Here is a 16,360-nt window from a genome sequence, read left to right as displayed (position 1 = left end):
CTCACCATGAGTGGTCCCTCTATCTGGACGTGGTCAGCTTCATCTTCCGCAAGTGGGGAACTCCCTTGGTGTACTTGTTCGCGTCCAGGCAGAATAGGAAATGCCACGTTTTCTGTTCGTCCATACCCGCACTGGAGGATCCCTGTCAGATGCATTTTTGCTCCCAGGGTCTGGGGCTCTGATGTGTGCCTTCCGTCCAGTGCCGTTATTCTCCAAGGTCCTCATGAAAATCAAGCAGCACAGGGCAAGGGTGATCCTCATAGCACTGGCTTGGCCACACCAGCACTGGTTCAGCACGCTGCTGGACCTCTCAGTGGCTGCTCCGTTCCAGCTACCGCTCCAACCGGACCTGCTATCCCAAAACCACCACAGTCTTCTGCATATGAACCTGCAGGTGCTGCACCTGATGGCTTGGCTGCTGCATGGTTGAATGAGCAGGAGCAGCAGTGCTTGGCTGATGCCCAACAGATCCTGTTGGGGAGTAGAAAACCCTCCACCATGGCCAAATGGAAGCGGTTCACCTGCTGGACCTCAGATAAAGGCATTCAGCCTGCGCAAACCTTGATGCAGTTAACCCTAGATTACCTTCTGCATCTCAAACTCTAAGGCCTGTCCCTTTCCTCTGTCAAGGTTCACTTGGTGGCTATCTCGGCCTTCCATCCACCACTCGCAGGTAGGTCGGTTTTCACCCAGGACATGACTGTGAGTTCCTCAAGGGCCTTGAGCACCTCAACCTGCACATTCCTCCATGGGACTTGAATCGGGTGCTGTCGCGGCTCACAGGACCCCCCGCCTTCAAGCCTTGAGCTTCCTGCTTTCTTCTTCTCCTGCCCTGGAAGGTTGCATTCCTGGTTGTAGTAACATCTGCCCGCTGGGTCTCAGAGATTAGGGTGCTCACTGCGGAACCAAGGTCCAGCTGAGACCACACCCGGCTTTCCTGCCCAAAATGGTCTCCCAGTTTCATACGAGCCAGGACATTTTCTTAGCTGTTTTCTTTCCAAAGCCTCATAAATCGGAGGAGGATCAGCGTCTGTATTCCCTAGATGTCAGGAAGGTGTTAGCCTTCTACATTGAAAGGACCAAGCCATTCTGCAAGTCGACGCAATTGTTCATCCCGGTAGCTGACAGGATGAGAGGTTGCCCAATGTCCGCACAAAGAATTTCATCTTGGGTCACCACCTGCATTCGCTTCCGCCACGATCAGGCGAAGGTGCAACCCCTAGCGATTGTAACTGCCCACTCGACCAGGCTTCTTCGGCAGCCTTTCTGGCCCAAGTGCCTATCCATGACATCTGCAGGATGGCCGCCTGGTCATCCATCCGTACGTTCACATCCCACTACACGCTTACCCAGCAGGCCCAGAATGACACTGACTTTGGTAGGGCAGTACTATAAGCCACCTTAACAGATACTGCATGTGAGTCGCCTAGAATGGGATCAACATGAGCAAGCACTTGAAGAAAAAATGTTTACCTATGTTTCGTAATTGTTGTTCTTCGTGATGTGTTGCTCATGTCCAATCCATTACCTGCCCTGCTGTCCCTCTGTCGGAGTTGCTGGCCAGAAGAAACTGAGAGGGTGTAGGGTTGATACTCAAGGGGGCGCCACAGCCAACCCTACGGATACTGTTAAGGCAAAAATCTCCGACAACTGTGCACGTGGGTGCGCGTCCACCTAGAATGGAATGGACATGAGCAACACATCTTGAAGAACAATCGTTACGAAAAGGTAGGTAACCGTTTTTTGTATTATTTCAGGGACTTCTTCCATCTATAAAGCCACCTGGGTTTTGGTGAATCAGTTCAGAAGACTGAAGTGCACTTAATAATAATATCTGTGCTTTAAACATTCTATAGAATTCAGAGGTGTCTCCATCAGATCCAGGAATCTGCCCTGATTTTAATGATGAAATTGTTATCTGTTTCTTCTCTGTTATTGGACCAGCTAGTACTTCTCTTTCTTTATATGTCAGTCTGGACATTTTAATAACTTGCAGCATATTAGCTCCCAGTTCTTCCAAATTTTTATATCTGTTAGTGTAAATTTCCTGGAAATATTCTTACTAGTATCCTGTGAAGTTTTTGTAAATGTGGTCTCTGCTGTGCTGGCAAAACCTTATCCCTCCCTCTCCGTCCCATGCAGTTAAAATGTAGCTTTTAAAAATGCTTTTGGGCTTCAGTGTCCACATAGTGTTCCTAGGAATTTGTCTGATGATGGTGTTTTTCATTTTCCACTCTCTTCTTATTAAAACTAATCCATAATAATGCTTGCTTACATCTTCACAGATTCTAAAGTTGTGCTTTTCTGTTTTTTAATCTACTCTGTCAGGGAAAACAGGTGAAGATAATGTGAAGGAGTCCCACTGTACTGAACTATGTATAGCATTTTTCTCTTCCTTCTACCTTTAACTGGACCGTGTTTTGTGATAGTTTGTGTGGAGGTTACTTAGCAGGGAAAAATTGTAATATAACATTTTGTTTACAGTTGAATGATATTGTTTAAATGGAATTGTTCTTGGAACTTATTGTGAAATATATTTGATCATTACGGTGTGTCATTAGTATTATAAAGATTTCTTTTGAAAGAAGTAATTTATGCCTCTAACTTGTTAATTTTCTGTTTTCAGGTCAGGCTGCAAACCTACACTCTGAAGCAGGCAACATCAGACATCAGTGTATTGCATTTCTGAATTATGTGAAGGTGTTCATCTTCAGGTGAGATGACACATTCAGTTTCAATAACCAGTTAATTTATTGTGTGTATTTAGTTTTGCATAGCCATCTGTTATGCACCCTTTAATTATATATTGATGTGCTGTTCATTCAGATACCTGGAATCACACAAAACAGAGAATGATGGGTTACTTCATCCATATGAAGAACTGGAAGTCCAGTTCCCTTCAGTGCTGGTTGAGGAGCTTCATGCCTTGACCTTACATATTGGACATCTGTATGAACTCCCAAGTAGTGTCCTGGGAGCATTTACCATTCAACATCAGGCAAAGGTTTGGCTTATCTTTTTAATACATCATATAACAGTCCAGATTTGACTCTTACAAATTATGATGAATAAAAATTAGTTTTATTTAAAAAATGGGAGTGCATCTCATGCACTTATTAGTTAAGTGTCATCCCATATTACTCAAACACAGTTAGTTATTTTTTGACATTGGGTGTATTAGACCTTGCATTTTCTTTGTACAATATTTCCCTTTTAGAATCCTTATTGGTATTATGCTAATAAAATGTAATTATATTTAGAGGTGAATAAATAGGCTTGATCAATCAGCTTGTCATAGTGCTATTATTTGTTTTTCAAAAATTCATTGTGTTTATCCATGATGATAGTGAGAACTCTTGAGTTCCCAACTAGAAGAGGCACTTTTATAAAGACAAATTCTGAAACTTGTCTAAAATAGGAAAAGAGCATATTTGTGAAGGAGAAAACTGCAATAACTCTATTTCCCTTTCTAGAACATTTAATAGACTAGAGCAGTATACAGGTATAAGATTTTTCCTTTTGTGATAGGGAATATTTTTATTTTATTTTGTTTAAAAGAGATTCCATGCTTAGAGTGCTATGCAAATCATTATGGTGAAGGAAAATACCAATGGTAAGGAGTGACATTTAGATTCTTGCCATCCCTGTTTGGGTCAAGGGACTGATGAAGAACTGATGTTCTCTGTCCTAGGGATGGATGCATTACACTTTGAGTAGCTCTGAGGTCTCAGAGGTTAAAATGGTTAGTGCTCTTGCCTCTGAATGAAAAAATTGATCCTTGGTATGGTCCATTTACCAGTTCTCTGCTATCTAATGTGTGTGCTAGAAGGAAGTTGGTGGTGCTTCACCTGTTCACCTTGAACTAAGATGTTCTGATTCGTTGGATTGTGGGTTAGATTAAAGATTTTGTGAACCTGCTCTAAACCAGAAGAGTAAGTGTGTGAGGAAGAACATTTTCTCTTTCACTTTGGAACGCATTATTTAATACTATACTTGACATCAGTGGGACTCCACATGGTCACAGGAGTCTACCTGTCCTCATGGTTCTTAGGGTAGGATCCAGGCCTTGCTTAGGAAATATGAAATTAGAAAAAAAAAATTCTCTCTTATCACAGCTGTTTCCTCCATCGTGGCATTTACTGCATCTCCACTTGGATATCCATTGGCTAGTGCTGGAAATTCTTCATGTCCTAGGCGAGAAGATGCTGCGTAAGTCCATGTGTTTATGGTGCATGTTTGTGCTTTGTATATTTTTAGTGATTTAGTTTATCTCCCCTCTCCCTCCCCCCCGTGTTATATATGTTTCTGATCTGAAGTTGTCCAAATTATTTTACTTTCTTTGGGGGTTAGTTTCTTCATTTACTTTATTTTTTTTTTTTCGTTTTAATTGCTATTAGAGACATTGGCTAAAATCAAGAATGGTGAGGGCAGGTTATTTTCAAGTTTTCCCACATGCTTTGGCTAGTGCATCTCAGTGTGGATGTACAATACTAATCCAGGGTTGATCCTGTCCTAATGAAGGTTGACAATTAAATCAAATTGATTGTGGATTTGTGCTACTGGGATTAGATTGAGCCACCAAATTATTTTCTCTTGAAACTTCAAATGACTCAAGTTTAATAAAAAAAATACACTTTTGAATGTTGCTTGCAAAAATCAAAAGATGATGATGAACAGCACACAATGATTTGATGTGAACTGGATGGAAAGGCTATCCAGGAGTGGCTGGTACAGATTTGAAGAGAATGGTCAAGACCATAACGAAACTCATTCGTGTTATGTTGAGGCCATGATTTTAAAAGAGGACACTTCCTCATCAGATCCAAGTAACGTGTCTGTGCTTCATTCATCAGAATTCTTGAGGAGCTTTTGTGATTGATTAAAAAAAAATCCTAATTTTTATTCACAGACGACCACTGAGGAGATATTGGGAGAAGAGAGACATTGGCCAAAGGAGTGTATGGAAAATATAGTGAGAAAAGGGCAAACGAATATACGTGGGATTTTTTTAGTGGCTTTACAGGGCAAGGAGCAGACTGAAACTATTAAGCTGTTTGTGGCAGCAACTAAACTAAAGGTCAGGGAATGCAATCGAGGAGACCAGCTTCAAAGCAATTCAGCTTGCTGGAGAAAAATGGTTGAAATACAAAAGAGGGCAATATGAGTTGCATAGTGAGGATTTTTTATGTATTGTTCATTTGTATATCAGCCAAGTCAAGCACAAAAAATAATTCTGGAGTACTATTTTTTTCCCTTTTCTATAGGTGTTATCACATTGCATTGAAATCCACCTTAGTATAGAGCTTCTAAATAATGTTCCAAGATTGATACATATGTGAATTACAACAATTGCAGTAATCTAGACATTGCGGTATATGAGAGCCAGCTCCTGTTTTAGTCATTCATTTGACGTTATGGGAGTGCAAGAGGCCAACAAGACTTCCTGTTAAGTTTCCATTCATAATACGGTGTTATGGAAAGGCAGATATATACTTATCCAAGAACTACAGGAACATTTAACTGCCACATACAAGTTAGAGTAATAATAATACTTTAATACTTTTACACTAACTAATCTGCACAATGCCCCGTAAGAAAGATTTATTGAAACATATAAGGGCAGATTCTGCCACCTTTACTCATGTTGAGTAAAATCTGACTCCATGTGGTATCCTATTGACCTTTCAGCTGAAATTGAACTTGACCTCAATAGGACCACTCGTGGATTAAGGTGTTGATCAACATGAGAAAAGGTGGCAAATTTGGCCCGTAGCGAATACATTACATAACTGTACAAAATGTATTGTTGTAGGATGTCACATAATAAAGAATTTTCAGCAAAAACAGTTACAATCAAGTGTATGTTCACTTGAATTCAGTACGCGTAACTTTGATATGAGCTGCTCTCAAGCAATGAATTTATAAACATTTATATTGCTTTTTTTTAATGAGTGTGCAAAAAATTTTAGACACTTGATTGCTCAGTTACTTGAGACAGAATGCAGCTGCTATTTAAATTGATAACAAAATGTCTCATTATGTCACTAAGAACCGTACTCGTGCTTGGTCACTTATCCACAGTGTTGTAAGTCCTCTAAAATATTCCAGTCTTTGATTTTGTTCAGCAGTTTAGTTATGGATTCAGTATCCAAAACCCCCCCAAACATCTTGTTGTCCTGGGGGAATTCTGTGTTACTGCGCATGTGCATAATTAATGAGCCATGCATATTTTTAATTTTTTGCGCAGAAAAAAGCTTCTGCTGAAATGTTGCTGCAGTTCTGCCTTTTGCCCACCAGAGGGTGCTGTGGTAATAGAACACAGCAACAGCTCCTGGCCAGCGGGAGAAGAGAGAGCCTGTAGTGCTGCCTTTACAGTGCCTGTCAGGCCAGATCAGGAGACAGGGGCTATGGGGAGACAGACAGTGTGGGGTGCTATGGGGGTGGTCAGACAGGAGCTCATAAGGGCTAGTGGGGGAGGACAGAGTGGGGCAGGGGCTGAATGGAGTGGAGGAACAGGGCCACGGGGGAGTGAGTTGCAGGGCCACATGGTGATGGGGGAGGAGGTGCAGAGCTACATAGGGACAAAAAGTGGCTGACTGGGGGCACAGAGACACTTGGGGATGGGGAAGAGGGTACAGGGACACATAGGAATGGGAGTGGCTGGGTGGGGGAACACAGAGTCGGAAGGGAGAGGGGATACAGAGCCACATGGGGACAGGTGAGGGGTTCAGGGCCACATGGGATGGGGCGAGTGGGTGTCTGAGTGGGGTTGGAGGGACACGTGGACTGGGTGAAGGACACATCGGGGTGCAGGGACACATGGGGACGGGGCATATGTGCCTGTCTGAATGGGAGAGGCTAGGGGTCAGTCAGGGTCTGCATAAGGGAAGCTCCCTAAGAATCCCTCCCTGCCCCCTAAAAAGCTGTTCCATACTCTTCGCACCCTTACCCAACAACCCTCCAAGTTCACACCCAGTCCCAGTAATTACTTCTCTCTCCCTCAGCAACTCTATTATCCCTGCCTCCCCCAAGCATTTGCATTGCTTCTGAGGGGTGTGGGAAATACGGTTCTGTAGTGTAGTTGAAATGAATTATTTATTACTCAGAGAATCTGTTTGTCAAAAAAACATTTCCTGAATCTTTTTTGTTGTCTGTATTGTTATAGATGTACTTGTTGACAGATATTTTAAAATAAATGACCAAAAATAATTGAAACTGTTTATATCGTGTTATTTTGACCAATAAAATATGCAGAATTTTGCAGTATTTTAAAATATTATGTGCAGAATTTTCAATTTTTTGGCACAGAATTCCCCCACGAGTAAAGAATCTTGTGTATACGGGATCCACACAGTTTTGTAATGAACAGAGGTAGATGATGTTGCGTGTGAGGGTTGGGGGTTAAGTGTTTTGTTTTTTGAGAACTCTTTCCAAACTGTGGCAGAAAGAGTTGGTGTTATATAAAAAAATAACGGTGTCAAGGCATGGAAGACAAGGTCCCTTCCCCACAGAGCTTTATAATTTAAACAGAGAGAATGCATATAAGCAGAGATAAGGGTATGGGAGGTAATGAAAAGCAGTGTGATTTACTGGTGAAGTTAAGCTTTCATCAGGGTTTTGCCATGATCTTAAAAAAAAATTAAGTGGATTTGATGGGGAAAATTTTGAATTTTGGTTTTCTTGAAATTGATGTTGCTAGGAAATTTTTTTTCCTTCAGGAAGCAATTTAAAGAGCCTTTTTTGTAATTGAGAGGTGTTAATTGTTGATCAGATTCTGGGTGGCAATCCAGTACACCCTCTGCACACCTCCAGTGCACCCTCTGGGCTTGTGTTTTAGCATTAAAATTCAGTCAACCAGACTATAGTGTATGCATTAATTTTACTCGGTCTTGTATCCTCTATGCCTTGTAGCGCTCCTAGGCTCTTGTTGGTTTTTTTTTTCTTCTTCTTCTTTCTTTTTCTCTCTGAAGCAACTCAGGTGAAACCCTGACCCCACAAAAGTCAGTGGGAGTTTTGTCATTAGTTTCAATCTTCAAGAATAAAATATGGGCCCAATTCTGCAAGACTTCTGTTCCACTGATGTCAATGAGAGCTCTGCAGGTGGAGGCCTTGTAAGATAAGGCCTTATGAGCTGTCCAGGATTATGGAACCTAGTACTCTTTCCTTAGTTATCTGTGTAACTGCCTCTGTACGTTCTACTTGGCATAGGGTCATGCCAACGTTTTACACAAGCACGTTTTAAGGACAGTGTAGATCTCCCTTCCAATGATAAAATTGTTTGTGGTCAATTCATGTGCCTGTAAAACATGTAACGATTTTAGAACACACGTAAGAACATAATATAAGAACAGCCATACCAGGTAAGACGAATGATCCAGCTAGCCCAGTATCCTGTGTTCCACCAAGGGCTTCAGAGGGAATGAACAGAACAGGCAATCATCCTCTGTCGTCTACTCCCAGCTTCTGGAAAACAGAAGCTAGGGACAGTCAGAGCATGGGGTCGCATTTCTGACCATCCTGTCTTACAGCCATTGATGGACCTATCCTTCATAAACGTAACTCCTTCCTTTTTGAATCCTGTTATAGTTTTGGCCTTCACAACATCCCCTGGCAGTGAGTTACACAGGTTGACTGTGCGTTGTGTGAAGTACTTCCTTTTGTTTTAAATCTGCTGCCTATTAATTTCACTGGGTGACCCCTAGTTCTTGTGTTTTGTGAACGAGTAAATAACATTTCCTTATTCATTTTCTCCACACCAATCAAGACATCTGTCATATCCTTCTTAGTTGTCTCTCTTTTCCAGACTGAAAAGTCCCAGTCTTTTTAACTTCTCCTCATATGGAAGCTGTTCCATACACCTAATCATTTTTGTTGCCTATCTTTACCTTTTCAAATTCCAATATATCTTTTTTGAGATGGGGTGACCATATCTGCACGCAGTATTCAAGCTGTGGGCATACCATGGATTATGTAGAGGCAATATGCTATTTTCTGTCTTATCATCTATCCCTTTCTTATTGATTCCCAACGTTCTGTTAACTTTTTTTTGACTGTCAATGCACATTGAGCAGATGTTTTCAGAGAACTATTCACAATGACTCCAAGATCTCTTTCTTGAGTGGTAACAGCTAATTTAGACCCCATCATTTTGTATGTGTAGTTGGGATTATGTTTTCTAATGTGCATTACTTTGCATTTATCAACACTGAATTTTGTCTGCCATTTTGTTGCCCAGTCACAAAGTTTTGTGAGATCCCTTTGTAACTCTTCACAGTCTGCTTTGGATTTAACTATGTTGAGTAATTTTGCATCTGCTAATTTTGCAACCTCACTGTTTACCTCTTGTGATAAATGAAATGCGGGTGGGGGGGAGTCCCTTTTATGGACACCCAGCCAGCCAGATAGCTATACAATCCCTCTTAGTTGTTGTTCTCTACTTGCTTTACCTGTAAGGGTTAAAAAGCCTCCCTGCATAGGTAAAAGGAAGAGTAGGCACCTGACCAAAAGAGCCAATGGGAAAGCTAGAACTTTTAAAATTGGGAAATAACTTCCCCTAAGTCCGTCTGTGTTGGGGAGAAGCAGAGACAGGGCTGTAGCTATGCTGTAAGAGTTTGGGCCAGGTATGAAAAATCATACCTAGAAATTACTCATTTGAAACCCCAGATATGTAAGTAGATCAGGAAATGGCTAGGAAGATGCGATCAGGTTTATTTGTTTATTTCTTTATGGCTTGTGGACTCCTCTGTGCTAACCCCAAATGCTTTTATTTTGCCTGTAACCTTTAAGCTGGACCTCAAAAAGGTTATTCTTGAAGCTGAATTTTTGTAAGTGGGTTTTTTTAAATCTAGCAGTAGCCTGAGTTTTCAATGTATTTTCTTTCTTTTTGTTTTTAATAAAATTTACCTTTTTTGAGAACAGAATTGGATTTTGTGTCCTAAGAGGTTTGTGCACATGTTGTTTAATTACCTGGTTGCAACAGCTGATTTCCTTTGTTTTCTTTCTCAGCTCTTCCCCCCGGGGTGCGGGGGGGAGGGGTGAAAAGGCTTGAGGGTACCCCACAGGAAGGAATTCCCAAGTGCTCCTTTCTGGGTTCTCAAAGGGGTTTTTGCACTTGGGTGGTGGCAGTATCTATCCATCCAAGGTCAGCTGTAACCTTGGGAATTTAATACAAGCCTGAAGTAGCCAGTATTAATTTTTAGAATCCTTGCGGGCCCCCATCTGCACTCAAAGTGCCAGAGTGGGGAATCAGCCTTGACATCCCTTTTCCCAGATCATTTATGAATATGTTGAACAGTAGTAGTCCCAGTACAGACCCCTGGAGGACACCACTATTTACCTCTCTCTATTGTGAAAACTGACCGTTTATTTCTACCCTTTGTTTCCTATCTTTTAACTGATTTTTGATCCATGAGAAGACTTCCCACTTATCCCATCAGGCTTACTTTGCTTAAGAGCCTTTGGTGAGGGACTTTCTCAAAGGCTTTCTGAAAGTCTAAGTACACTGTATTGATTGGATCACATGTTTGTTGACCCCCTCAAAGAATTCTAATAGATTGGTGAGGCATGATTTCCCTTTACAAAAGCCATATTGAATCTTTCCCAGCAAATTGTGTTCATCTAAATGTCTGATAATTCTGTTCTTTACTATTGTTTCAACCAATTTGCCTGGTACTGAAGTTATGCTTACTGGCCTGTAATTGCCAGGGTAGCCTCAGGAGACTTTTTAAAAAATTGGCGTCACATTAGTTACCTTCCAGTCATCTGGTACAGAGAATGATTTAAGTAATAGGTTACGTGTCACAGTTAGTAGTTCTTCAATTTTATATTTGAGTAACTTCAGAACTCTTGGGTGAATACCATCTGGTCCTGGTGAGTTATTACTGTACAAATTATCAATTTGTTCCAAAACCTTCTGTAATGACACCTCAATCTGGGACGGTTCCTTAGATTTGTCAAACAGAGGCATTTGTTACTGAGAGGAATTTGCAAATGAAGAAACCTTTACTGCAGTGTAGTGACTGCAGGGATTGTGCCAGCAAAGTAGATATTATAATGCCAACCATTCTATTGTCAACTAGAATAATATCAAACTTTTATGAAAGGGAGAAGACATCAGGGATTAATTTGGAATGGGAAAACTTTCCTCAAATAAGTTTTCTGCTTGTAAACAAAAACGATATTCCTCTCAGAATTGCTTGTTGACCCAAATACAGTGCATAGAAATTGTTGTCTTTGTGTCCGTAGAATCAAGCTGAAGTGTTAAGGAGATCTGATCTTTTGTTGTGTTTTAGGACAAATTGTGTATGCTCACCAATTCATGAATCTAACAGGAGAAAATTTAACCAATATCAGTTTATTTGAAGCCCACTGTGAAAACCTCTTCTGCGATCTGATAAGCTTGTCAATCAGCAAATATACAAAGGTATTATTATTTTATTTCTTTTTTGCAGAAAGCACCTGAAAGCCCCAATCATAATCAGGGCTGCTTTGTGCTAGGTGCTGTACAGATGCATAGGAAAACAGTCCCTTGGTGGTGGTGTTTTAAAATTTTGCCATTGGTTTAATATACCAAATTTTTAAAGAGTGTTATTTGTTAGAAACTCATACTGTGTTGTAGTTATTCATGACCATCTGACAATTGAATGGGAGAGTAATTTTGAAATGCACTGTGTACAGAACTGAAGTGTGTGCCTCATTTAATAAGTTCAGTGTGCTGGGTTTCATGCCAAACGTGAGCTGTAGATGCAGAAAATATCTTTCCATACTTTCTCAAAAGGAACAAAAAGAGTGACTAAAACCTTGGCAGTAAGCTAACTGGGCGCTTACTTACAATGTCATATTACGCTTTATATTTATGCCACTCCTATTTCAACAACCTCAGCTTTCTGTTACAGCTTCTTTACATTGGTCAAGGGAAACTTTGGGTGGACAGACAAGAGCTAGCTGTGTTCAAGCTAGCATGCTAAAAATAGCAGTATAGCCAAAGTAGCAGGACCAGCAGCTTGCACGTGCCACCTGAGTACAAACTGGCCTGGACCTCTTGGGTGTGTACTTAGGCAACTAGCCCATGTTGCCCCTGGCTACGCTGCTATTTTTATCACACTAGTTGACCAGAGCTAGTGCTTTTCTGTGTACCTGAGCAGCATGCTCCCAGCTGCAGTGTAATGTACCCTTTTTTGCGTAACTCTTTTTTTATTTGTATATATAAACATTGGTGCGCTGACTTTTCTTCACAGCCTTCTATCATCAGCAGATCTAAACTAGGAAGTCTAATTGCTCTATATACCAGCCAGTAGAGTAATCTCACATTCTTTGATATGTTGTCACTGTGGATTCTGCTCTAGGTGCACACACATCTCTGTTTCTCTGAGTGTGAGAAACTGAAAGGTAACTCACCACAAGACTGCTTTACATATTAAAAATCAGTCTAAAGAGAATTTCTCTAAACAAAAAGTAATAATCAGATAACGCACATGATTCAAAATGTGCTCTTTGGAGCATGTTAAAATAATGTCTTATTGCAGGACCACCAAAATACTACTATGTGAAATATTGTAGGGACATTGAGGCATTTTAACATATTCCCATGAACAAAAACTCTCCTCAGTTGAACAAATTTTGTTCTGTTAGCATTACACATAACGATTAAGGGATTTGCATGTTAAAAATAATAAATACTAAATCATTTGGAAGCTTTTACTTCTCTTCCCAGGAACATCAAGTGAATCTAATCAATCATTTTCTCTCTCTTTCACTAATAGACAATGAATTGGTATTTAGTGCTATTTCTTTTCATTAGTACTTAGAACATCCCTTTCACTTATTAAATATTTTTTTGAAAGGTCATTTGAACCTGATTTAGTAAAAGCTTAAAAGTAATGCTACTTATACTGTACATTGGTAGATAATGGTTCCTTTGCTATGTGCATGATTTATTTTAGATGTTAATGGAATAGTGCATTGCGCTGCACAAGAATCTTCTGTAATTGTGTATAAATTCTACATTGTTGCAAGAAAGAGAATGGAAATATTAGTATGTAAAATGCAACTTCAGATAGCCTGCTGCTCTGTGAGTGAATGGACTTCATATTTTCTTCACCAGGTTAGACCATCGGAGGCTCTAACTAGTCACCACTACCCCTGTAGTTGCATTAAGGAATTATGGGTTCTGCTTATTCATCTGCTGGACCACAGAAATAAAGGGTCTCAGACAGAGGTAAGTGGAAACATTGCTGCATGCACAGCATGAGGAAAATATAGGAAAGTGTTTACAAAACATTCAAATAGTGATTGGTCAATTACCAAATTAAGCACCAGATTGTGCCATGAATGCACCAGTTCACATCCAGCGTGATGCAGAGTTGCCCCATCAGGAGCTTTAGGAGAGATTATGCTCCCTGACATACAAGAGACAAATGTGCCAGCTATGTCACCTTAGCCCCCACTCTTGAGAGTTTGTTGTGTCCTGGTTTGAGTTTTGTCACTAGTAGTTTTCTTGTGGCCCAGGGCACTGATAGGGAGCAGTCCCTGTTTTCAGGAAAGCAAGGCAATTGAGGCTGTTACTCTCTATTGAGGTGGGAGGGGGACCACAAGAGAAGGGCAGTAGTCCTTGCATAACTGGCCCTCCGACACACCCACCCACCCACCGTTAGGCCATTTGCACGGCAAGGCCCAGCTACAATCTTTCCCTGAATATTTATTAGAAGACATTTCAGAAAAGCTTCTTTGAAAGCGCCAATCTTCATGAAATCCAAAGCACTGTTCTTCTTTCAAATGGGGTTTAAATACGCATTACTGCAGTGCATAGTCTGTATATCATCAAACAGCTTCACGGTAGAGTATTCAGAATTTTTAATGTGAGCAGACATAAAAAAGTCTCTTTAGTGAAAATTTTCTGATTGTAAATTATTTGTGCTACAGTAGCATCTACAAGTCACAGTCAAGATCAGGGTGCCAGTGTGCTAGGTGCTGTACAAATGCTGAGCATAACAAAGTCTATATTCCTGAAGATCTTATAACATAATTAGACAAGACAGACAAAAGGTGGTTGAAGAGAGGAGTGTTGTTCCCATTTTTAGAAATGGCACATCTGCATGATTTGGGTAAAGGAATGGAGAGTATTCTTAACATTTGAGGATGACACCAAGCTGGCAGGATTTGCAATCAGTTTAGAGTGCAGAATTAGAATTCAAAATGAGCTTGCCGAATTGGTATGAGTTCAGCAAGCTGAAATTCAGTAAAGACAAGTGAAAAGGAAAAATCACTTAAAAATCACTTCACTTAGAAAGGAAAAATCAAATGCACACTACAAAATAGAAAATAACTGGCCAGCTGAATAGGCTCTGGGGTTATAGTGGATCACAAATTGAGTACGAGTCATCAGTGTGTTGCAGTTGCGAAAAAGGCTAATGTCATTCTGGGGTATATTAAAAGGAGTGTTGTATGTAAGACCAGGGAGGTAATTGTCCCACTTTACTCAACACTGGGGAGGCCTCAGCTGGAGTACTGTGCTCAGTTGTGAGTGCCCCACTTTAGAAAAGATGTATACAAATTGGAGAGTGTCCAGAGGAGAGCAATGAAAATGATAAAAGGTTTAGAAAACCTGACCTATGAGGAAAGGTTAAAAAAAACCTGGGCACATTTAGTTTTGAGAAAAGAAGACTGAGGGAGGACCTGATAAGTCTTCAAATAATAAAGAGGACAATGATCAATTATTCTCCATGTCCACTAAAGGTAGAACAAGAAGTAATGGGCTTAATCTGCAGCAAGGGAGATTTAGGTCAGAAAATAGGAAAAGTTTCTAACTCTAAAGTTTCTAACTATAAGGGCAGTAAAGCTCTGGAACAGGCTTCCAAGGAAAGTTGTTGAATCGCCATCACTAGAGGTTTTAAGAATGGATTAGACAAACACCTGTCAGGGATGGTCTAAGTTTACTTGCTATGGCCTCAGCTCATTGGGCTGGTCTTGATGACTTCTTGAGGTCCCCGCCAGCCGTACAGTTCTATAAGTCTATGATTAAGTGACTTGCCCCAGGTCACAAAGGAGGTCTGTGATGGAACAAGGAATTGTTTCACTTCTCAGGCTAATGTGCTAACCAGTGGACAGTCCTTCCTTCCCATTGTGCTGGGCTGTGGCAGAGCTCCAGACTTTAAAAAGATCTCCTGACTCCCCATCCAGTGCCTTTAACACAAGATCATAATAAATATAAAAATGTCAAGCTAGCTCCTTTAATTAAAATAAATAAATGTGTAGGCCTTGTTCTCTCTTACTAGATCTTTCCCTAGCTAATATTATTTCATATAATTATTTATCTGCTATATGAAGTGCAGGCAAACTGTTATCCATTTTGAGAACTTGGTTGTGTCTAAAGTTCCTGTTCCATTTGATATATTTTATGTATTCTGAGACTTGTTTTTAAAGAATATTTTCATAAACTGTTTTTCACTTTCAGGGTTTAAATAGTTCAGTTTTTCTTTTGTTAGACAGGTCAACTACAGTCCACACCAGTGCAAGATGATTCTGTTTTCCTCATTCTTTTGAGGATGGTAGAATGCACCACCTTCTAGACCCTGGCTCTATGTGCTTTTGAGCTAGCCTGTAAAAATTCTAGGAGCATGTTCTCCCATGATGACTAATGGTCATCCTTTCACTGCTCTTGTTTTCCATTTGCCTTCTGAAGAATAAAATCCTAAAATGGCTCTAGGTTTTCCTGGGTGCCACTTAACTTTTGTTATTCAGTATTTTTTTAATGACTGTCAGCTTGTTTTTTCCTTTAATACCAAAAGGACAATCTTAATGAGTAAACAGGATAGTATTGAGGGAAATCTCTTTAACATAGACTTAGATTATCATTTAATCTATTGTACAAAGTCATTTAACGCAGCCCTGGTGGGCTTTCTCTGTTCTCTGCAGTCTTTTTGGAGCTGGGTGAATAAACTTCTGAAGAAAGTCTTTGAAAGACCCAGTACTGCAGAAGGGATGTCTGTTTTTGAGCTAGTGCAGTGCAAAGATCCATTAAGTTTTAGCTGGTGGATTATTACTCATCTGGCATCACTTTACCAGTTTGACCGTAACGGAAATGTAGAGGAAAAGGTAGGTTTGTATTTTCTAATATTTTAACATTTTATTTACACCTGTAATCTCATGCAGGTATTTGGTGGTGGAAAATGGAAATTGGAAAATGGATCAGTGTTGTTACGCTAATTTTTCATGTTACGAAGTTCCTTTAAAGGTTCATGATTTTAAGGCGTACTGCTTGCAATCTATTCCATGAGCCCTGAGCATATGGATCTAAAAAACATGGATTCAGTCAGTAAACCAAGTAAGGGGACTAGAAAGTCCTGCTAGTTAGCAGTCCATG

The 16,360-nt window shown here is 40.3% G+C and overlaps 1 protein-coding gene across 1 annotated transcript in view; it reads left to right on the top strand.

Annotated features, from left to right (window-relative positions):
- Positions 1-16,360, top strand: part of MMS22L (MMS22 like, DNA repair protein) — a 151,275-nt gene that overhangs the window by 15,684 nt on the left and 119,231 nt on the right. Inside the window, 6 exon segments of the mRNA XM_073336800.2 lie at positions 2,627-2,714; positions 2,827-3,004; positions 4,116-4,209; positions 11,292-11,422; positions 13,103-13,216; positions 15,913-16,092. Coding sequence (XP_073192901.2) covers positions 2,627-2,714; positions 2,827-3,004; positions 4,116-4,209; positions 11,292-11,422; positions 13,103-13,216; positions 15,913-16,092 — 785 coding nt within the window.

Source organism: Lepidochelys kempii, chromosome 3 (genome assembly GCF_965140285.1).
Source record: "Lepidochelys kempii isolate rLepKem1 chromosome 3, rLepKem1.hap1, whole genome shotgun sequence".
In the NCBI taxonomy this organism is placed as follows: domain Eukaryota; kingdom Metazoa; phylum Chordata; order Testudines; family Cheloniidae; genus Lepidochelys; species Lepidochelys kempii.
This window is presented reverse-complemented; position numbering and strand designations above follow the sequence as displayed.